Genomic DNA, 24,160 nt, shown 5'->3' on the forward strand with positions numbered 1-24,160 from the left:
ACCTTCACTTTTGAATGAACCCTCTCCACACCTATCTTAATATTAAACCACACCCATTAATAAGCACTAAGTCAATTATGGCCCCATCCCACATGAGTTCCATTACCACCTGCTGGAATAGTTCCCCCTGTAGAGAGTCCCGGTTCTCCCTTCTTCTAAAAGACCCCACAGTGGGATACCCCAGCTAACATTGGCATATTAAAATCACATATTACTTCTCCTTTCACAGCTATATTTTGAATGTCTTCAATTAAATCTCTGTGTACTTCTGTCTGTGAAGGAGGCCTTGTATATACCACCAATGTAAATACATTTGCCATTCCCTCTATCCAGATTGACCCTTGGTTCCTCTTCCTTAACATATAATGTTACTCCCCCTCCCTTTCTTCCTACCCTGTCTTTCCTGAGAGATTATAGCCTGGTATAACAATTGAACTATGTCTCTGTAATAGCAATATTGTCTAAGTTCTCCTCCAGGCTAGGGCTTGCTGATTTGTAACATTATTACTTAGTCTGCAAGCATTTGTACTCCTATCTTTCCACCCAGTTTGAATTTTCTTTTTATGTTCTGTTTAGCTTTGTGTCCAGCATTCTCTACTTTTAGCAAATGCATGAGTTCCTGGGGTGGTTTCCATGGCTTTATTCTCCACTGGCCTTATACACTTTAATGTGCCACCCTATTGCCTAGTTTAAACACCTGGCAACATACTGTCTGAAGTTCTCACTTAGAATCTTTCTTCTTAGCCCTGAAAGATGTAGGCCATCGTTACAATATAGCCTTTGTTTTTCCATATATTGCCCTAGCTACTTATATTCCTAAAACTAGGGTTCTCAACCTACTCCTCAGGACCCACCTAACCAGTCAGATTTTCAGGATGCCCACAGTGAACATGCATGAAATACATGCATTACTTTCCTTGTATGGAAATCTAGCTCGTGCATATTCATTGTGGATATCCTGAAAACTTAGCTGGGTAGGTGTGTCCCAAGGACTGGGTTGAGAACCCCTGGTCTAAAACCTTCTTGTTAACATGTTTTCAGCCACATATTGAAATTGGCTGTTTCCTTTTCTCTCCCTTTCTATATATAGCTAGTACTTCTAAAAATGCAACAGTCCTTACCAATGGCTTTAGATTCTTCCTCAACCTCTGGAAATTTCTCTGTGCCACAAGGGTACTGTTTCTGGCCATGTCATTTGTTTCCATTTTGGAATACTTATTTTCTTCTTTGGTACTTAATATTTGGTTTGTATTTCTGCTGGTTGAGAATCCTGGAAGATATTTTACCTTTCTGACCTTTAGATTGTGTTCCCAAGGTAATGCCTTTTATAGTAGTCTCATAACAGTAGCATTTTCTCTTTAGAGTTGTTTCACCAAATACTTTGGGGTTTTGTGATTGAATCTCTTTATCTTTGCCACCAATTCAGAATCTATTTCAGGACTGTCACAATTTTGCAATATGAGCACCAAAACAGGAGAAGCCTCTACGACGAATCCGCACAGCACAAGAGAAGTAAGGTTGACCACAGACTAAACCAACTTAGGAGGTGGTGTTGAGAAAAACGCTTTATTGATTATTCAACGAACCTAACACGGTCCGTGTTTTGACGCACCAAGGCGTCTGCCTCAGGGATCACAACTGAAATTCTTAAAGACACATAAACACATATAAACATAAAGACATATATTATACATGTATAAAAATATATATAAAAAAGAACATATGAAAACCTGCCATGTTTAAAAATATATAATACATTATATAATAAAACATACATGGTTAAATGAAACCCAAATACTAAACCATATTAAAATAAGATAAAATACAATGTAGCATTCATACTTAAAAGCAGACATATTGGCAGAAAAATGCATAACATATATATAGACTGTAAATTATATACCTGTGAACAGTAAAAACATGTAGCAGTGGACTATTCTAAATATATAAATAAAAAACATACATAAAAATAGACTGATATACAGGGATATCCATTTAAAAACTGTCTCAAATGCGGAGACATAAAAACTTACCACAGAGTACACACACTAAATAGAATTGCTATCAAAGGTGCCGTCTGTGCAATTCAAATGAAGTTTTCTCCACATACAGACACTATAAAAGCAAACAAAAAATAAATATAAATATAATGAGATATGTTATAAGTGCAGTTTAACATGTAAAGGAGCTTATCAAACGTATAAATGAGATGTGACCGACTCACCTGCAAATGCGCAGTAGAGTCCGAACGTTGAAAGAGCAACAGTCTAGAGGCAGGGCGACTCCGTCCCGAACACCTGTCGAGTTCCACTCCCCCTCCCTCTGAAGTTTACACGTCGTTACGTCGTCCAGAGGCAGGGCGACTCTGCCCCGACCGTCCGTCGAGTTCCACTCTCCCTCCCTCAGAATTTGTAACGTCATCAAAATTACGTTGGGGTTTTGGCGGCAGCAGTGAAAAGCGTGTGAGCTGCGAGCTGCTCGGCGTTTCAGGAGCCTTCCCTTCCCTCTCTCAGCTGTGGTCCTGCCCTCCCGGAAACAGGAAATGAGGGCGGAACCAGAGCAGAGAGAGAGAAAGGAAGGCTCCTGAAGCGCACAGCTCACATGCATTTCACTGCTGCTGCCTGCTGCTGTAACCCGACGAGGTAAGATGACGTTTACAATACGGAGGGAGGGGGACTGGAGCTCGGAAGGAGGGGGGCCTTGGAGGGGGGAGGGAGGGGGGCCTTGGAGCTGGGAGGGAGGAGGATTGCCCTGGAGCTCGGAAGGAGGGGGGCCTTGGAGGGGGGAGGGAGGGGGGCCTTGGAGCTGGGAGGGAGGAGGATTGCCCTGGAGCTCGGAGGGGTTGGCCCTGGAGCTCAGAGGGAGGGGTGGCTAGCCCTGGAGCTCAGAAGGAGCTTGGTGGGTGGAGCTAGGGCGGGGCTAAGATGGGACCCTATCAAATTGGTCTGCACTAATACGTGCCCGTTTTACGGGCTTAACGGCTAGTAGTATTTATAAATTAATGGGCACATTTAAAGGAAAGGGAGTTAAACTTAAATGGGATTTGCATAAAGATCAAGTAATAGCACTGTATTAACTTATAATGACACAAAATACAAAAAAACATAAAGTGAACTGAAACAAATTATATATATATATATATATATATATATATATATATATATATATATATATATATATATATATATATATAAAAGTGAACTGAAACAAATTTATATATAATATATATATATATTATATATATATGAATATCTCAGGTAGCTCCTTGTGACTCTGGGCAAGTCACTTAACCCTCCATTGCCCCATGTAAGCCACATTGAGCCTGCATGAGTGGGAAAGTGTGGGGTACAAATGTAACAAATAATACATAAGGAACATATCCATTATGAGGAACTCATCAAATCTAACGATACTATATTGAATATATAAAAAGCAGGAGACATCAGTCCATGAATCCAAAGAAAAATACAAGCTGTAACATGAGCTGAAATTCCAGATTACATAAAAGGAACAAGATAAAAGAGCAACTGATTATTGAATATGTGAGCCTATAAAGGAATAAATATCACTATAAAACGGGAGATGCGTTGCCAAGCAGATATAAACTTCATTGTACAGTGCTTCTGCAATGTAAAAAAAAGTACTGACTCACTTCGCTGTAAAAGTGAGCAGTGCTAGGCAGAAAGCAGGAACATGACCGAATGACCGATGTCTCTTGCAGGGCTTTTCTTTTGAAGACAGAGTTCTCTTGCTACCATGCAGGCATTGTTCCTCCAATATGGCATTTTTGAATGAGTAGAGTAGAGAATATTTACCCCATGAAAGAAACTTGATCACGGCCAATAAGTTGCAAGATCCGAGACAACATGGTTTTACCAGAGAGAAATCGTGCCAAACAAATCTCATTGAATTCTCAGATTGGGTAACTGGAGAATTGAATCATCGACATGCTATAGACGTAATCTACTTAGATTTTAGGAAAGCTTTGACACGGTTCCCCACAGGAGGCTTTTAAATAACTCGATGGGCTGAAGATAGGTCCCGAAGTGGTGAACTGGTTGACGGACAGACGACAGAGGGTGGTGGTAAATGGAGTTCGCTCAGAGGAGGGAAAGGTGAGTAGTGGAGTGCCTCAGGGATCGGTGCTGGGGCCGATTCTGTTCAGTATATTTGTGAGTGACATTGCCGAAGGGTTAGAAGGTAAAGTTAGCCTATTTGCGGATGATACTAAGATTTGTAACAGAGTGGACACCCGGGAGGGAATGGAAAACATGAAAAAGGATCTGAGGAAGCTAGAAGAATGGTCTAAGGTTTGGCAATTAAAATTCAATGTGAAGAAATGCAAAGTGATGCACTTAGGGGGTAGAAACCCACAAGAGACTTATGTGTTAGGCGGTGAGAGTCTGATATGTACTGAGGGGGAGAGGGATCTTGGGGTGATAGTATCTGAGGATCTGAAGGCGACGAAACAGTGTGACAAGGCGGTGGCCTTAGCGAGAAGGTTGGTAGGCTGTATAGAGAGAGGTGTGACCAGCAGAAGAAAGGAAATGTTGATGCCCCTGTACAAGTCATTGATGAGGCCCCACCTGGAGTATTGTGTTCAGTTTTGGAGGCTGTACCTTGCGAAGGATGTAAAAAGAATTGAAGCGCTGCAAAGAAAAGCTACGAGGATGGTATTGGATTTGCGTTCCAAGACGTCATGAGGAGAGACTTGCTGACCTGAACATGTATACCCTGAAGGAAAGGAGGACAGGGGTGATATGATACAGACGTTCAATATATTTGAAAGGGTATTATCCGCAAACAAATCTTTTCCAGAGATGGGAGGTGGTAGAACGAGAGGACATGAAATGAGATTGAAGGGGGGCGACTCAAGAAACATGTCAAAGTATTTTTTCACGGAGAGAGTGGTGGATACTTGGAATGCCTCCGTTGGAGGTGGTGAGATGAAAACGTACGGAATCAAACATGCATGGGATATACAGTAAAGGATCCTATGCAGAAGGAATGGATCCTCAGGAGCTTAGCTGAAATTGTGTGGCAGAGCCGGTGGGGGGGAAGAGGGTTGGTGGTTGGGAGGCGAGGAGTGGTGGGGCTAGACTTATACGGTCTGTGCCCTGAACAAGACAGTACAAATCAAGGTAAGGTGTACACATATGAGTTTATCTTGTTGGGCAGGACTGGATGGACGTGCAGGTCTTTTTTCTGCCATCTCTACTATGTTACTATGTTACTGGCACAAAGTCTTTTATGAAAATAGTGTCTTGTTGATTAGACCTTGGCAGAAGCCTGTGGTTCTGAGGGTATTTCCCACTTTCCTCATTTCTTTACATTCATTCCACACAACCCTTTGGATTGTGTTTGGCTTGTTTTTCAGTTCTCTGGAATTTTTTTCGTAATCCTCTTGTGATTTAACAACTCTGAATAACTTTGTGTTATCAGCAAATTTAATTACCTCACTAGTTACTCCCATCTCTAAATCACTTATAAATATGTTAAAAAGTAGCGGTCCTAGCACAGACCCCTGAGGAACCCCACTATCTACCCTTCTTCCATTGAGAATACTGACCATTTTAACCCTACTCTCTGTTTTCTATCTTTTAACCAGTTTTTATCCACAATGAACACTACATCCTATCCCATGACTCTCCAATTTCCTCTGGAGTCTTTCATGAGGTACTTTGTCAATCGCCTTCTGAAAATCCAGATACACAATATCAACCGGCTCACCTTTATCCACATGTTTGTTCACCCCTTCAAAGAAATGTAATAGATTTATGAGGCAAGCTTTCCCTTCACTAAATCCATGTTGCCTTTCTCTCATTAACCCATGCTTTTGAATATGCTCAGTAATTTTGTTCTTTATAATAGTCTCTACCATTTTGCCTGGCACCGACGTCAGGCTCACAGGTCTATAATTTCCCGGATCACCTCTGGAACCTTTAAAAAAAAAAAATTGGCGTTACATTGGCTACCCTCCAGTCTTCTGGAACCATGCTTGATTTTAAAGATAAATTATATATTACTACTAATAGTTCCGGAAGTTCATTTTTTAATTCTCTTAGTATTCGGGGATGAATACAGTCCGGTCCAGGAGATTTGCTACTCTTTAATTTGTCAAATTTTGCCATTACATCCTCCAGGTTTATAGAGATTTCATTCAGTTTCTTTGACTTGTCAGCTTTGAATACCATTTCTGGCAACAGTATCTCTCCCAAATCTTCTTTGGTGAAGGCCGAAGCAAAGATTTCATTTAATCTCTCCACTATGGCTTTGTCTTCCGTGATTGCCCCTTGTACCCCTCGGTCATCTAGCGGTCCAGTGCAATCTTTTTTTCAAAGCCTTCCTTATCAGCGCTTTGCATTTGACTTCTTATGCTCTTTCTTAGTTTATGTTGTTGGGCAGACTGGATGGACCGTACAGGTCTTTATCTGCCATCATTTACTATGTTGTTATATGTTATAATTTTCAGTCGGTTCAGTCTTCTATTTTCTGAAGGATTTTCTGATTGCTCTAATAGCTTCCTTCACCTCACTTTTTAACCATGCTGGCTATCATTTGGTCTTCCTTCCTCCTTTTTTATTACATGGAATATATTTGGCCTGGGCTTCCTGGATGGTGTTTTTGAACAGCGTCCAAGCCTGATGTAAATTTTTGACCGTCGCATCTGCTCCTCTTAAGTTTTTTTTTCACCATTCTTCACATTTTTTCTTAGGTTCCTTTTTGAAAGTTAAGCACTAACATATTGGATTTGCTGTGTACTGACTCCAAAGCCGATATCAAATCTGATCATATTATAATCACTGTTATCAAGCGGCCCCATTACCTCCTGCACCAGATCATGTGTGCCATTAAGGAATAGGTCTAGAATTTTTCCTTCTCTTGTTGGATCCTGTACCCACTGCTCTATAAAGCTGTCCTTGATTTCATCAAGGAATTTTACCTCCCTAGCGTGTCCCGATGTTACAATTACCCAGTCAATATTGGGGTAATTGAAATCACCAATTATTTTATTTTGTTGCCCAGTTTGTTTCTGATAACATTTCTACATCCGTCTGTTCATCCTGGCCAGGTGGATAGTAGTACACTTCTATCACGGTCCTTTTCCCCTTTACACATGGAATTTCAATTCATGGAGATTCCAAAATGTGTTTTGTTTCCTGCAGAATTTTCAATATATTTGATTCAAGGCTTTCCTTAACATAGAAAGCTTCTCCTCCACCAATTCAATCCGCCTATCCTACGAATAATTTGTACCCTGGTATAACAGTGTTCCACTTGTTATCCTCCTTCCACCAGGTCTCAGAGATGCCTATTATATCTAATTTTTCATTTAGTGCAATATATTCTAACTCTCCCATCTGATTTTTTTTAGGCTTCTGGCATTCGCATATAGACAGTTCAAAACTGTGTTTGTTGTTCCTGTTTATATCTTGCTCATTAGTTGAGAGTGTTAATTTGCAATCTTTGTCTGATTTTACTTAAGGTCACCTGATCTACTACAGTCTTTTGCAACCTCGCTATCAGAATACCCTATCTTCCCTGTTTTGGTGATAACTTTGAAAGATTCTTGTTCCGAACCATGTGTTTTTGAATTACTGTCGGCCATCCCCCAGGTTCTAGTTTAAAAGCTGCTCTGTCTCCTTTTTAAATGCCGATGCCAGCAAGGCCCTGGTCCCACCCTGGTTAAGGTGGGCCCATCTTTCTGGAATAGCTCCCCCTTCCCCAGAATAGTGCCCAGTTTCTTACAAATCTAAATCCTTCTCCCTGCACCAGTCCACACATTGAGACTCCTGAGCTCTGACGTCTCTTGGGCCCTGCACATGGAATGGGTAGCACTTTGGAAAATCCTTTCCTAGATGTTCTGATTTGACTTTATACCTAAGAGCCTAAATTTGGCTTCCAGAACCTCTCTCCCACATTTTCCTCTGTCATTGGTACCCTCATGTACCAAAGACCAGCCAGCTCTTCCCCATCACTATCTAGGTGACAGCATAAGGTCTGCCACCTTCGCACCAGGCAGGCAAGTGACCAGGCGATCCTCATGTCCAACAAGCCACCCAGCTATCTATATGCTATATTTGAATCACCAACTACAACAACTGTCCTAACCCTTCCTCCTGGGCAGTATCTCCTGGAGACACATCCTCGGTGCAAACGGATATTGCATCCCCTGGTGTGCTGGTCCTGGCTACAGGATTACTACCACTGCACCAGGGTGATGATCTCCTTTTAGAAATCCTCCCTCCTCCAAGGCAACACAGGGGCTGGCCAGATTAGAGGTGAGACTTCTCTACAACGTCCCTGTAGACCTCCTCTCTGTCTCCCTCAGCTCATCCAAGTCTGCTGCTCTAGCCTCAAGAGAACAGACTTGTTCTCTGAGATCTAGAAGCTCTTTGCATCGAGCACACACATAGTACCTCTCCCAGTGAGAGATATTCATAAATGTGACACTCAATGCAAAAGACTGGATAGCACCCCTCTCGCTGCTGGGACTACTGTCTGCATTTAGTATTTATAGAGTTGTTTAATTAAAACTCTTAAGGTACTAGGGAGAGCAGATGAATATAAGGAGCCTTGTTTGCTTCTCAAAACTAATTAAAACAATTAAAACTCTAATAAAAACTCCCCTCGTCCTAATTATTTATTTATTTTTTTATTTGTTACATTTGTATCCCACATTTTCCCACCTATTTGCAGGCTCAATGTGGCTTACATAGTACCGTAGAGGTGATCGCCAATACTGGTATGAACAATTACAGAGTGTAGTTATGGTAGAATAAAGGTCATGTGTGATAGATTAGGGAATTTATAAAGGAGAAAAAGTTAAGCTATGTCCAATACGATTTTTGGTTTTAGTATGTTGCAGGGGTTAAGGCATTTAAGTTGGATCATTAAGGTATGCCTTTTGAACAGGTTGGTTTTTAGTAGTTTCCGGAAGTTGAGATGGTCATGTGTTGTTTTCACGGCGCTTGATAATGCGTTCCATAGTTGCGTGCCTATGTAGGAGAAGCTGGATAAGTAGATTGATTTGTATTGAGTCCTTTGCAGCTTGGGTGGTGAGGTTAGGTATGTTTGTGATGATCTTGATGTTTTCTGGTTGGTAGGTCTATGAGGTCTGTCATGTATCCTGGGGCTTCGCCGTAGATGATTTATGACAAGGTGCAGATTTTGAACGCAATGCGTTTTTAATTGGGAGCCAGTGTAGTTTTTCTCATGGAGGTTTGCGCTTTCGAATCTTGTTTTTTCCGAATATGAGCCTGGCTGCTGTGTTTTGAGCAGTTTGAGAGTTTCTTTATGATTTGTTCTTTGCATCCCGCATAGATTCCATTGCAGTAGTCAAGATGGCTTAGTACCATAGATGTATACCAAGTTGCGAAATATTCCCTTGGGGCAAAAAGGTTTCACTCATTTGAGCTTCCACATTGAGTGGAACATTATCATTGTTGTAGCTTTCGCTTGGCTCTCTAGTATGAGGTTTCGGTAGATTGTAACTCTGAGAATTTCAGGCTGGCTGATATTGGGAGGGTACAATCTGGGATGGTTATGTTGGTGGGTTTATATGTGTTATATTGGGATGAGAGGATAAGGACAGTGTGTTTTTTCTGTGTTAAGTTTTAGTTGAAATGCATTCGCACCATGAGTTCATGAGAAATAAAGAGTTGAGCTAGGGGTGGGTGGTGGAAAATGAGGACTGAATTAGGTCCTACTGTGGACTTCTAGAGACTATCTGTTAATGCTGTGGCAGAAAATTAAGTTTAAAAACTATGGGGAAAAGGGTATGGAGACTAGCCAATAAGTTTGTTTGTTTTTTTTTTACTTTTTTTTTAAATTTCTAACTGTGTTATCAATATCCTACAGTTCCTCTTTAGACCCAATCTTTAAGTTACCAGCACAAAGTAAAATAATGTCACTACCCACAGAAATGTCCTCTCTTCTCAGAACTTTTCATATTGATCCAAACCAGTTGGCTCATGCATGATAGACATACAGGGTATATCTGAGGAGGGTTCTTATCTTAATAGAAAGCCAAGGGGAGGAGCAGGGTATGATTTTTTCTGCATCAGTAGAGAGAAGGCCTTTGACCAGGTCTCTTCAACCTTTTATATTTAAGTTATTGGATAAAGTGGGGCAGGGAGTAGGGTTAATGGTCAGTATTCTCAATGGAGAAGGGTAAATAGTGGAGTTCCCCAGGGGTCTGTGCTGGGACGCGCTGCTTTTTAACATATTTTTAATGATTTAGAGATGGGAGTAACTAGTGAGGTAATTAAATTTCGCTAATAAGTACATAAGTATTGCCATACTGGGAAAGACCAAAGGTCCATCGAGCCCCGATCCTGTTTTCCAACAGTGGCCAATCCAGGTCCAAATACCCAGCAAAATCCCAAAAATGTTACAAAACATTTTATACTGCTTATCCCAGAAATAATGGATTTTCCCCAAGTCCATTTAATAACGGTCTATGGACTTTTCCTTTTGGAAGCCGTCCAAACCTTTTTTTAAACTCTGCCTAAGCTAACCGCCTTGGGGGGGGGGGGGGGGGGTCACGTGATGCCTGCTCCTGAAAGCAGACAAGAGAGAGTGGCTCCTCCGACACATGCTGAAATCTGCTAAAAGCCACGATTCGCTGTGTCTTGCAACCCTCCCAGAGGTTCACAATGGAACTTAGAATACTTCCAGGGCTCCCTGGTGAAGTTTGCAAGGACAGGCTTTGAGAGGTATGCCCACAAGGGCACAAAGAAGCTCAAAGACCTCGCGCAAGGCCGGCTCCTACAAGATGCGGAGACCCAGATGTTACCATCTATAAACCCAACTGCGCAGCAACCAGCGGAAGTGGGTGCAAGAAATATCTAAATCAGTCTCAGCAGCGTTAGAAGATAGTGTCAATAAGCTTCAGTCCACGGTGGACGAGATCCATGAAAAATTTGAAACGCAGTCGCGGAGACTAAGTGAGGTAGAGCAGAGGGTCTCGACCAGGGAGGACAAAGCACGAGCTATGGAGGTCCGTTTGACCGCGCTGCAGAAGGAAGCAAAGGAGCTGTGTGACCGAATAGAGGAGCAGGAAAATCGCAGCAGGAGAAATAATTTAAGAGTGGTTGGCTTCCAGAATCGGTAGCCTGGGATTCCCATCTATATCACTTCTTTGACTCGTGGCTGCCGGATAATCTGGGCCTTGAAGGAGGCAGGAGTGTTTTTTTGCTGCTGATATCGGGAGCATCGTATCGGTGCCAAAGGGGAGCCTAACACCAAACCAAGAACGGCTATTGCCCACTTCGTCACTGGATGGCGAGGAACGAGTTCTGAAGGCGTTTTCGCGCCAAGGCGGTTGTGGAGTAAAAGGGCCATCAATTATTGCTCTTCAATGATTACTCTGCACGAGTTGCGGTGCAGCGGGAGAGCTACTGGCACCCACGTGTACGGCGCTCCACAAGAAAGGAGTTCGGTTTGCCCCTTCTCTACCCTGCAAAGCTACGCATTTGGCAAGGAGGAACAAATCGGTGTTTATCCAGGATGCGCTGGAGGCTAAAGCTTTTCCTGTCAAAGTTAGAACGGAATGAAATGGATCCCAATCAGAACGACAAACCCTTGAACTGTGTTACAAGAACTATCAGGTTTTTTCTTTAGTTATGAAAGAGAGTGGTGTTTCTAAGTGAACTTCAGGTTTACAGTTGTTCTTTAAGTATCTCCAGTTATAAACTGCAAGTTTCTCGGACAGGAAAAATCTGGAGTTCAGTGCTCTTGGCATTAGTGGAGGGAGGTTTTGGACTGTTCGGGGGAGAGTTGTGGAATGAAGGGGGGTGATATCTGTGTTCCTAATGGATTTACATGTTGTATTACTGTACAGTTTGACAATGTAGGAACTATTTGCCATGCAGCACAGGAATTGGGACAGTTGTAATGGGGGGGATGGGCGGGGTTGGAGGGCGGGCTCTTGCCTGGTTTTGTAGGAGAAGGATTAGGAATATTCTGGGTGAGGGGGAAGGGGGGGTGTGTGTCGTAATGCTACGTAATGCAGGGAGGGGTATGTGTGGTTACAGTGTTTGTGGATATGGATGTATCGGGGAGGGGGGGTAGGGAGCTGTATGTGGGAGGGTAAAGGATTCTTTGGCATAAGTGGGGTACACGTCAAGAGGCGAAAGGTAATTATGTGGATGGAGGGGTGGTGGTCTCTTTCTGTGGCTACACGGGCAGGGTTGTTTTTGGTGGTGGGTGTGGGGCCCTCCGGGGTTGGGCTGAGAGCCCCGGGGGATTCTGCCATTCCAAGGTCTTTGCGTTTCTATGTGCACGAGTATAGATGGTTAACTTAAAAATTGTGTCCCTCAACATTGATGGTATACACTCACCTATTAACGTACTAAACTTTTATCTTGGTTAAGGAAAGAGGGGGCGGATAAAGTATACCTACAAGAAACCCCTTAACACAATTGGAACATCAAAAATTGAAAAGGGGGATGGGTGGGGGAAGTGGTTCCTCGTATAACACCAGCAGACAAAGGGGAGTGGCCATCTTATTGCATAAACAACTGCCTTTCCATACACATAAGGTCATACACGATAAGGAAGGCAGATTTATAATTCTGCTAGGGGAGTTATGGGGTCGATGCCTTTTATTATGTAACATTTATGGGCCAAATATCTACTCACACAAGTTCTTCTCTGGCTTAGTGGCTAAAGTGGCTCAATACCCCAATTATCAGATGGTCTTGGGGGGGGGGGGGGGGGGGATTATAACATGCTGGCAGATCCATTGGTGGATAACAAATCTCCTAAACCCCGAATGGGACGCGTTGAGACCCAGGGAGTTAATTTTTTATTTCCAGATTGGGAGTACTTGATCTATGGAGGATTTTTCACCCCCACGACAGGGAGTTTACCTTTTTCTCTTCATCCACATCAGATATATACGACACTGGATTACCTGCTAGTCTCGCAATCATTATTTTTCCCAGACCAAGTTAGCAGAATCTTAGATGTCGCTTTTTCTGACCACTGGGCAGTTATGGTTAGTATTTCCTTTACTGAAGGTACCAAGGATAGAGTGTGGAAATTTTCCCCCTCCCTGTATAGTGACAGGGCCTTTCACGCCTTTTTGAGAGAGAAGTGGCTAGAATATCAGGCTTTCAATCAGGACGGGAGGGTGGGCACTGTTACTTATTGGGAGGCATCAAAAGTGGTCCTAAGGGGCCATATAATAGCATATGCTGCATCTCAAAGGAAGAAGAGGGAAGCGGAGCTCTTGAGTTTGTCCCAGGAATACCAGCAGATTCGTAGGCAACATGTATTGAAAATGAGTAATGCAGAAAAAAACCATATGATGCAGGTTAGACAAAAGATTGATGCACTTTTGGATTTGAGGGCAGAACGGGACATTTATTTCCAGAGGTATAAATTGTTTAAGTGGCTTACATCAGATTCTAGCTCACATCGTATTATTACCAAAACATGGCAAAGATGCAGCTCAAATGGGTTCTTACCGCCTCATCTCACTTTTGAACCAAGATATCAAGCTGTTAGCGGCAGTGCTAGCCCGAAGGCTAAACAGGGTAATTCCTATGTTGGTGCATGAAGATCAGGTTGAATTCGTGCCGGGACGCTATGCTTCCATGAATCTTATCAGAGCCATGTCGGTGATTCATGAACACAGGGGTAAGGGAGGACTGGGAGCTATAGTAGGACTGGATATGGAAAAGGCATTTGATAGCATATCTTGGCAATACCTTTTTTGGGTATTGGATCGGTTTGGCCTTGATGCACCTTTTGTAAAATGGGTCAATGCTCTTTATACTCTCCCCAAAGCACAGTTGCTAGTTAATTTTATTCTTATGGAAGCTTTTTCCTTACAAAGGAGAACGCATCAGGGTTGCCCTCTCTCCCCACTTCTCTTTCTGCTAGCCATCGAACCATTAGCTATCAAAATTAGGAATAGTACCCAACTTCAGGGGGTGTTTGTGGGACAAAGGGAGGCACGAATTAATCTTTTTGCAGATGATATCTTACTATACTTTTCTCATGCCCCAAGGCAATTGCCGGAAGCACTCAATATTGTGCACTCTTTTGGGGATTTATCGGGCCTGAGGGTCAATTGTAACAAATCAGAGGTTTTGCCTTTGGCGGGGGATGTAGGGTCCTCTCAACTTTCGGCCCTGCCTATAGCACCTTCCAAGGGTCCTATGCGATATCTGGGGATATTCCTTAGTATAAACCCGACGGTTTTCTATAAGCATAACGTCACTGATCACATAGAGAAAGTAAAATGCCTTTGTGAGGCATGGAAAGAGCTACCTTTGTCGTTAATGGGAAGGGTGGCCTTGGTGAAGATGATTCTTCTTCCTAAGATCTTATACCCATTACAGGCAGCACCCATATGGATCTTACGGAAGGATGAGTGTTTTTTCCACTCGCTTATTTGTTCCTTCATATGGCGGTATAAAGGGTTTCGGATAGGACAGAGGTGGTTAATTCATGGCAAAGAATGAGATCTGAATCTCCCTGACCTAAGATTGTATAATATAGCGGCTCTCCTAAGGTTCATATATGAGGGTATTACAGGGCTGCACCATTACACGCCAACGGAGTGGATGGAGGAGTGGGGGCACCCATACTCGGTTATAAATCTTCTGCATATGACCCCCAATAAAACTCCACAAGTAGCATCTAAGTTGGGGTTTCTTAGACCCTTGAGATGGGCATGGAGTTGGTGGAGGGGCAGACAGGGGAAGACACCGGAAGCCTCACCTTTTTTGGGCCTCATGGGCAACGTAGACTTCCCAGCAGGAATGGGGGCTTCAGTATTTAGGATATGGAAGGAGAGGGGATGCGTCAACATAGGTCAACTACTCGACAAATGCGTAGGTAATTTACCCAATTTTGACCAGGTTAAGGAGCAATGGAAGTTACCGAATAATCATCTGCTACCTTTTCTTCAGGTGAGACACTATTGGCACTCCTTGAAGAATCGTTTTGGGTAGTCATGGGAGTATGGTGAGTTGGAGCTCTTACTTATGAGGGTCCCCGGGTCATTGAATAAATTAGCTACCTGGTATAAGGTACTAAAAATGTCATTACCCAGGGTAGATATGGAGAAGTTGCTGCACCAATGGAACAAAGATCTTGGCAGAGAATATGACTACCCACAGTTTAGAGCACTCTTTTCCAGTCTCTATGAAATGGTTAAATCCACAGACCTACAGGATACCCAATATAAAATACTCCATAGGGCGTACATATCGAAAGGAAAAGGGGCTGCAATGGGGTTATGGGAATCGGACAGGTATAGCAGGTGTCAAAAGGAACGGGGGACACTACTACATGCCTTCCTGGAGTGTCCAAACCTAGTTATTTGGAATGAGGTGTTTCACCTGATAAACAAGGTTGTAGGTAAGAACTTGGAGTGGGACTATGCTACTTTACTGTTGGGTGATCAGGCTCTATTGGTTGCACAGAGCCTCACACAGCCACAGAGACGCTTTGTATATGTGTCACTGCTGTTGGTCAAGAAGACAATTTTGCAGTTCTGGACAACATCTGACAACATCCCATATGACTGTTGGACAGTAAAAATGAGAGAAATGGGAAAGTTTGAGAAGCTGGTATATTCCAAATCTCAGCGACTGGATAATAGACAATACACCCTGCTTTGGATAAGTTGCCTGGAACTGTTGCACTCCTAAGGAAGGAGGGGGGGTTATAGTTTACCCTTTCATAACACGGGGGGTGGGTGGGTTAGCCGATGTGGAAGGGTGAGGGGTATGTGGCTGAATGGAGTGGATACGGAATGGTTGTGAGCGAGGTGTGAATGCAGTACAAAAGATTTGGTGGGAGAGGGGATTATTGGAAAAAGTCAATACTGAGCTGTATTTGGTAAATGTAATATTGAGATGGAGGCACCTTTTGTGCATTGTATCTTCTGCAACAATTGTTTGGATATTGTGCTGACTGTTTTAACTTTGCTTTGTATGACGTTGCTTATATATATATATAAAAAAAAAAAAGAAGCTAACCGCCTTTACCACATTCTCTGGCAATGAATTCCAGAGTTTAATTACATGTTGAGTGAAGAAAGATTTTCTCTGATTCGTTTTAAATTTACTACTTGTAGCTTCATCGCATGCCCCCTAGTCCTAGTATTTTGGAAAGCGTGAACAGACGCTTCAAATCTACCCGTTCAACTCCACTCATTATTTTATAGACCTCTATCATATCTCCCCTCAGCCGCCTTTTCTCCAAGCTGAAGAGCCTTAGCCGCTTTAGCCTTTCCTCATAGGGAAGTCGCCCCATCCCCTTTATCATTTTCATTGCCCTTCTCTGCACCTTTTCTAATTCCACTATGTCTTTTTTGAGATGCGGCGACCAGAATTGAACACAATATTCGAGATGCGGTCGCACCATGGAGCGATACAAAGGCATTATAACATCCTCATTTTTGTTTTCCATTCCTTTCCTAATAATACCTAACGTTCTATTTGCTTTCTTAGCCGCAACAGCACACTCAGCAGAAGGTTTCAACGTATCATCAACGACGACACCTAGATCCCTTTCTTGGTACGTGATTCCTAACCCTAACTCCTAACGTGGAACCTTGCATGACATAGCTATAATTCGGGTTCCTCTTTCCCACATGCATCACTTTGCACTTGCTCACATTAAACGTCATCTGCCATTTAGACGCCCAGTCTCGTAAGGTCCTCTTGTAATTTTTCACAATCCTCCTGCGATTTAACGAATTTGAATAACTTTGTGTCATCAGCAAATTTAATTACCTCACTAGTTACTCCCATCTCTAGGTCATTTATAAATATGTTAAAAAGCAGCGGTCCCAGCACAGAGCCCTGGGGAACTCCACTAACTACCCTTCTCCATTGAGAATACTGACCATTTAACCCTACTCTCTGTTTTCTATCTTTTAACCAGTTTTTATTCCACAATAGGCCACTACCTCCTATCCCATGACTCTCCAATTTCCTCTGTAGTCTTTCATGAGGTACTTTGTCAAACACCTTCTGAAAATCCAGATACACAATATCAGCTGGCTCCCCTTTATCCACATGTTTGTTCACCCCTTCAAAGAAATGTAGTAGATTGGTGAGGCAAGATTTCCCTTCACTAAATCCATGTTGACTTTGTCTCATTAATCCATGCGTTTGAATATGCGCTGTAGTTTTGTTCTTAATAATAGTTATTCAAAGTTGTTAAATCGTGAGAGGACCTTACAAGACTGGGAGACTGGGCGTCTAAATGGCAGATGTTTAATGTGACCAAGTGCAAAATGAAGCATGTGGAAAAGAGGAACCCCAACTATAGCTACGTAATGCAGGGTTCCACGTTAGGAGTCACTGGCCAAGAAAGGGATTATTATTATTAGCATTTATATAGCGCTACCAGACGCACACAGCACTGAACACCTGACATAGAGAGACAGTCCCTTACAATCTAAAATAATACAGACAGACAAGACAATTAAGGGCGAGGGAAGTACTGGGTGAGAAGGAACAAGGGGGGGGAGTCAAATGAGTAGTGGCTAGGAGCCAAAAACAGCAGTGAAAAGGTGGGTTTTCAGCATAGATTTGAAAACAGGTAGAGATGGCGCTAGATGTACAGGCTCAGGAAGTTTATTCCAGGCATAAGGTGCCGCAAGAGAAAAGGAACGAAGCCTGGAGTTAGCAGTGGAGGAGAAGGGGGATGACGAGAGATTTGTCCAGTGAGCGGAGGTCACGGGAAGGAATGTAGGGAGAGATGAGAGTGGAGAGGTAATGGGGGGCTGCAGAATGGATGCATTTAAAGTTCAGTAAGAGAAGTTTGAACTGTATATGGAAGCGGACAGGGAGCCAGTGATGTGACTTGGAGTGGGCTAGTGTGGGTATACGATTTTTGGTGGAAAATAAGCTGTGCTGCAGAATTTTGGACAGGACTGGAGAGGAGAGAGAAGTGAGAAGTAAATTGCAATAATCCAAGCGAGAGGTGACAAGGGTGTGGATCTCGGTGTTGTTGATGATAATACATTGAAACCCTCTGCTCATTGTGCTGCGGCGGCTAAGGAAGCAAATAGAATGTTAGATATTATTAGGAAAGGAATGGAAAACAAAAGTGAGGACATTATAATGCCTTTGTATCGGTCCATGGTGTGACCTTATCTCGAATATTGTGTTCAGTTCTGGTTGCTTCATCTCAAGAAAAATATAGTGGAATTAGAAAAGGTACAGAGAAGGGCAACAAAAATGATAAAGGGGATGGGATGAGTTCCCTATGAGGAAAGGCTAAAGCATCTAGGGCTCTTCAGCTTGTAGAAAAGATGGCTATGGGGAGATATGATAAGAGGTCTATAAAATAATGAATGAAGTGGAACGGGTAGACGTGAATTGTTTGTTTTCTCTTTCCAAAAATACTAGGACTAGGGGGCATGCGATGAAGCTAGAAAGTAGTAAATTTAATACGAATCAGAGAAACTTTTTCTTCACTCAACGTGTAATTGAACTTAGAAATCGTTGCCAGAGAATGTGATAAAGGCGGTTAGGTTAGCGGGGTTTAAAAAAGGTCTGGATGGCTTCCTAGAGGAAAAGTCCATAGACCATTATTAAATTGACATGGGGAAAATCCACTGCTATTCCTGGGATAAGCAGCTTAAAATATATTGAACTTTTTCGGGATCTTGCCAGGTATTTGTGACCTGGATTGGCCACTGTTGGAAAAAGGATGCTAGGCTTGATGGACCTTTGGTTTGTCCCAGTGTGGCAGTACTTATGTACTTATGACCCCGGTTGAAGAGCTGAATTCGGGTGATTTACACTTTTCCGATAGCTTGTTTTAGGATCAACGGCAGTTACTCTCAGGCTTTTGAGCTCTATAGGGGAACGAGGCAGGTGTGTCCTTTCTCCCCTCTTCACTTTAGAGATAGAGCTCTTAGCTCAGTGAGTGTGAGATCAGGCTGGGATTACTGGGTTTACAGTGCGAGATACAGATTATAGGATTATAACTTGATCCTGTTTGCCGGTGATCTACTGTTTACACTGATGAGTCCGAAGGACTCCCTGTTAGCAGTCATGAATGAGTGTTATGGGAGGGTATCTGGCTTTCAAGTTAATATGCTGAAATCAGAGGTGTTGAACATTACTTTGCCTTGTAATCAGAAGGTAGAGTTACAGGCTCAATTTCCCTTCTGATGGGCAAAGGTGGCACTCCGCCAGCTAAGCATCAAGATTGGGGACCCTGAGACTAGTTAGTATATATGATCTTAATTATGGTCCTATATTGAAGCGGGTCCGGGATGACTTGGTGAGGTGGGATAGCTATTGTCGGTCTTGGATTTGACATATTACAGCAGTTAAGATGGTGGTTCAGTCTCAGCTTCTATATCTTTTTCAGTCTTTGTTTATTCCAGTAGAGGAGCGAGTTTTGTAGAAGCTGCAGAGCTTGGTGTCTCACTTTATTTTGGATCGCCGTAGCCTAAGGGTGACGTGGGCAATCATTTGCTGGGGTAGAATGGATGGGAGGGTTGGTGGTTCCAAATATCAAGAAATATTACCAGGCAGCTCAACTGCGTGCTGTTGTAGAGTGGCAGGAGCAAGATTCTAAACAATGGGTAGATCTTGAACAGGTAGACAAAGTGGAGAGAGCTCCTTGCCTCATTTACCCTGGCTGCCTGGAGGTAGTGCAGTAGGATTGATTGGTGGTTGTCCTTTCTGTAAGCTTAACTTGAAGGTATGGAAGAGTGCTCAACCTTTATTACTTGATGGGATGAGGTAATCTTGGTACACACCAGTTTGATTCAGAGTTTGAGCCTGGGAGAGGTAATGATTTATTTAGGCAATGGGATACTCAGGGTTTAGTGTGTTTGGTGCACTTTGTAAACCCAAGTTCCGTAGACTTATGTCAATTTTGTGAACTGAAAGTTAGATATGATTTGTTACTCTGTGACCTTTTTCTCTATTTGCAAGTTAACCATTATTTGCAACACTTTGGTATGTTGAGGGAATTGGCCCAGAGGAAGACTGGTTTTGAGAAGCTGCTTGGACCTACATTAAAGAAACCTTGCAAGTTTATATATAGTTAAATGATAGACAGGGGTGAAACTTAAATATATGAGGGATTGAGAGGAGGACATGGGGAGGGGTCTCACAGAGGCTGATTGGGAGAAGGTTTGGTGTAGGACAAAGTCTTTGGTAGTAGCTACTGTTATTGTGGAAAATGGGTATATGGTGCTATTGTGTTGGTATTTGACTCCAGAACGACTGTGTAAACCTTTTAGAAGGGGGAGAGGTCAGTGTTGGAGGGCCTGTGGAAGACTGGGCACACACCTGCATATGTGGTGGGGGTGTGGGGTAATACAGGGATATTGGGATAGAATTTTTTCCCTCTTCTCTTAGATTTTACAGTAGCGGATTGACCCCTCTGTAGAGGTGGCTTTCTTGAATATGTCTGTGCCTGGGTTGAAAGAGGAAAGAAAATACGATATTAGGCACTGTGGCAGCACGGTTGGCCCCTGTGGCTCAGTGGAAGCAGTCATCATGCCCAGATTTGAGGGTGGTTCTGGGGAAAATAGAGGGATGGTATGAGATGTATCATTTTACTGCAGGTAAATATAATTGTGTGCAGCTCTTTGAGAGCTGATGGAAGAAATTTCAGAACTGGTGGTTGGTTGGATAACTTCGGATCTACTTACTGGGGCTTTAGGAGATGGAGCATATGGGAGACGATTTTTTTCTTTTTTCAGCTGTTCTGATAATGGCGGGAGGGGTGAGGGGAGAAAGGTGGGGGCATTTAATTGTTGGTTTATATTATCACATAATAAAAATTAAGTTTATAAAAGAATAAAATAAGGTCATATCAGGTAAACATTTGTAAGCACTTTTTAAGATCCAATAAATTATCCAAGCACAAAAGATATAAATAAGGGCCCTGTTTGCTAAGCTGCGTTAGAGGCAGGTTAGTGTTTTTAGCGCATGTTAACTGTGTAGGCACCCACAATATTCCTATTGGCGCCTACATAGCGCAAGATAATTTTGTGCATGCGCTAAAAACACTAGTGCACCTTAGTGAACAAGGCCCTAAGTCAGCAAAAAGATTGATCTCCTACTGATTTTGTAACTCTGTATGGGGTTTTTATAATCACTGAGTTACACCTACAGCATTCCTTTAAAGCCCTTATAATTCCATGTTTGTTTCTCAACTCTTTTAGTGATCGGTGTGGGGAGGATCCAAATCAAAAAGTAATCCATGGGGTTATCAACTCCTTTGTTCATGTTGAACAGTATAAGAAAAAATTTCCCTTAAAGGTAAAATGATTTTTGCTTTCAGTGTTGATATACACACATTTTTGTAAAACTAAATTTTGAACACATTTATTCAAAGTGTTTATTTTACTACAATGTAATGCTTTTTATGTTTAGTTTTATCAGGAAATATTTGAGTGTCCTTTTCTGACGGAGACAGGTGAATATTACAAACAGGAAGCTTCAAATTTACTACAACAGTCAAATTGCTCACAGTATATGGAAAAGGTAAATTCTTTCTTTCTCCCAGAGTCTACCCACAGTTTTTCATACAGTGTACACCAAAGGTGTAGCACAGAACAGGTTTTTCCTGTAAAATTGACTGCCTCACTGTTCTCACATTACTGCTTACAGGTCATATACATCATTGGACTGGGGCACTTAAAGTTTGATATTTCATCTATAGTTTCATATTTTATATTTGTATATAAATTACATTAAAAGAGAATGCAGTCATAGTGACAAGATGCACGCTAATCATGACTGGTCATTATTAACATGTACTGATTGCTCAAAATTCAAACTGAATTAGTTTACTGTGATCTTCAAACTCTTTTATTGACTTTGGTCAATATTTTGAAGGATATATAACTTTGCAGTTCGCATATGAAAAGTTAAAGTACATATGCCCAGGGGAGGGAAGGGAGAACTTATGGTTCAGCTAGATTATTCATATCTTTCCGGGATAATGTTATAGGGATTCATATTAAATATCTTTACCATATCATATTTTAATTTCTAGTCTTTCTTGATTTATTGTATTTGAATGCACTTGCAGATATCTTTGTGCCTTTTAATCTGAAAATACTTTTTCAAATAATATCAGCATCTGAGCATGTGTTTACCTTTAATGTTAAATGTGGAACTATTACTACTTATCATTTCTATAGTGCTACTAGATTACTACTACTACTACTACTATTTAGCATTTCTATAGCGCTACAAGGCGTACGCAGTGCTGCACAAACATAGAAGAAAGACAGTCCCTGCTTAAAGAGCTTACAATCTAATAGACAAAAAAATAAAGTAATCATATCAATTAATGTGTACAGGAAGGAGGAGAGGAGAGTAGGTGGAGGCGAGTGGTTACAAGTGGTTACGAGTCAAATGCAATGTTAAAGAGGTGGGCTTTCAGTCTAGATTTAAAGGTGGCCAAGGATGGGGCAAGACGTAGGGGCTCAGGAAGTTTATTCCAGGCGTAGGGTGCAGCGAGACAGAAGGCGCGAAGTCTGGAGTTGGCAGTAGTGGAGAAGGGAACAGATAAGGATTTATCCATGGAGCGGAGTGCACGGGAAGGATGAGTGTGGAGAAATACTGGGGAGCAGCAGAGTGAGTACATTTATAGGTTAGTAGAAGAAGTTTGAACAGGATGCGAAAACGGATAGGGAGCCAGTGAAGCGACTTGAGGAGAGGGGTAGTATGAGTAAAGCGACCCTGGCGGAAGACGAGACGGGCAGCAGAGTTTTGAACCGAGGGGAGAGGTTAAGTGGGAGGCCAGCAAGAAGCAGATTGCAGTAGTCTAAACGAGAGGTGACAAGGGTGTGGATGAGGGTTTTGGTAGAGTGCTCGGAAAGAAAGGGGCGGATTTTACGGATGTTGTAAAGAAAGAAACGACAGGTCTTGGCGATCTGCTGGATATGAGCAGAGAAGGAGAGAGAAGAGTCAAAGATGACCCCAAGGTTTCACGCTGAGGAGACAGAATGAGAGAGAGCCATCAACAGAAATAGAAAACGGGGGGAGTGGGGAGGTGGGTTTGGGGGGAAAAATGAGAAGCTCGGTTTTGGTCATGTTTCATTTCAGGTGGCGTTGAGACATCCAGACAGCAATGTCAGACAAGCACGCTGAAACTTTGGTTTGGATGCAAGGTGAGATATCAGGGGTAGAAAGGTAGATTTGGGAGTCATCAGCATAGAGGTGGTAGGAAAAGCCATGGGATGAGATTAATGAGATGTATGCAGCGCTGTACACCAGACATGAAGAGACAGTCCCTGCTCGAAAGAGGTTACAGTCTAACTAGGACAGACAAACAGGACAAATAATGGCTAAGGAAATTACTAAGGTGGGAATGATAAAAATGGGTGCTGAACAAGTGAGTAAGATTTAGGAGTTAAAAGCAACGTCAAGAAGGTGGGCTTTTAGCCTAGTTTTGAAGACTGCCAGAGAAGGAGCTTGACATAGAGGCTCAAGAAGTCTACTGCAGACATATGGTGCAGCAAGATAAAAGGAACAGAGTCTGGAGTTAGCAGTGGAGGAGAAGGGTGTAGATAAGAGTGATTTACCCAGTGAACGGAGTTCCTGGGGAGGAGTGTAGGGAGAGATAACAGTGCAGAGGTACTGAGGAGCTGCAGAGTGAATGCACTTATAAGTCAGTAAGAGGAGTTTGAACTGTATGTGGAAACAGCCAATGAAGTGACTTGAGGAGAGCGCTAGTATGAGCATAGTGACACTGGTGGAATATAAGTCATGCAGCAGAATTTTGAACAGATTGAAGGGGAAAGAGATGGTTTAGTGGGAGACCTGTGAGAAGCAAGTTGTAATAGTGTAAGCGAGAGGTAATTAGAGTGTGGATAAGGGTTCTGGTAGTGTGCTCAGAAAGGAAAGGATGACTTTTGATGATATTGTAGAGAAAGAAACAACAGGTTTTAGCAGTCTGTTGAATATGTGCAGGGAAGGAGAAAGAGGGGTTGAAGATGACCCCAAGATTACGAGCAGTTAAGACAGAGAGGATGAGAGTGTTATCCACAGAGATAGAGAATGGGGGAAGAGGAGAGGTTGGTTTAGGGGAAAAGATAAGAAGCTCAGTCTTGGTCATGTTTAGTTTCAGATGGCGGTGAGACATCCAGGCAGCATTGTCAGACAGGCAGGCTGATACTTTGGCCTGGATTCCTGATGAA

The 24,160-nt window shown here is 42.5% G+C and overlaps 1 protein-coding gene across 1 annotated transcript in view; it reads left to right on the forward strand.

Annotated features, from left to right (window-relative positions):
* CUL2 (cullin 2) overlaps positions 1-24,160 on the forward strand; it is a 419,462-nt gene that overhangs the window by 206,331 nt on the left and 188,971 nt on the right. Inside the window, exons 9-10 of the mRNA XM_030199038.1 lie at positions 21,173-21,269; positions 21,384-21,494. Coding sequence (XP_030054898.1) covers positions 21,173-21,269; positions 21,384-21,494 — 208 coding nt within the window. The remainder of the gene's footprint in view (positions 1-21,172; positions 21,270-21,383; positions 21,495-24,160) is intronic.

Source organism: Microcaecilia unicolor, chromosome 1 (assembly GCF_901765095.1).
Source record: "Microcaecilia unicolor chromosome 1, aMicUni1.1, whole genome shotgun sequence".
Classification (NCBI taxonomy): Eukaryota; Metazoa; Chordata; class Amphibia; order Gymnophiona; family Siphonopidae; genus Microcaecilia; species Microcaecilia unicolor.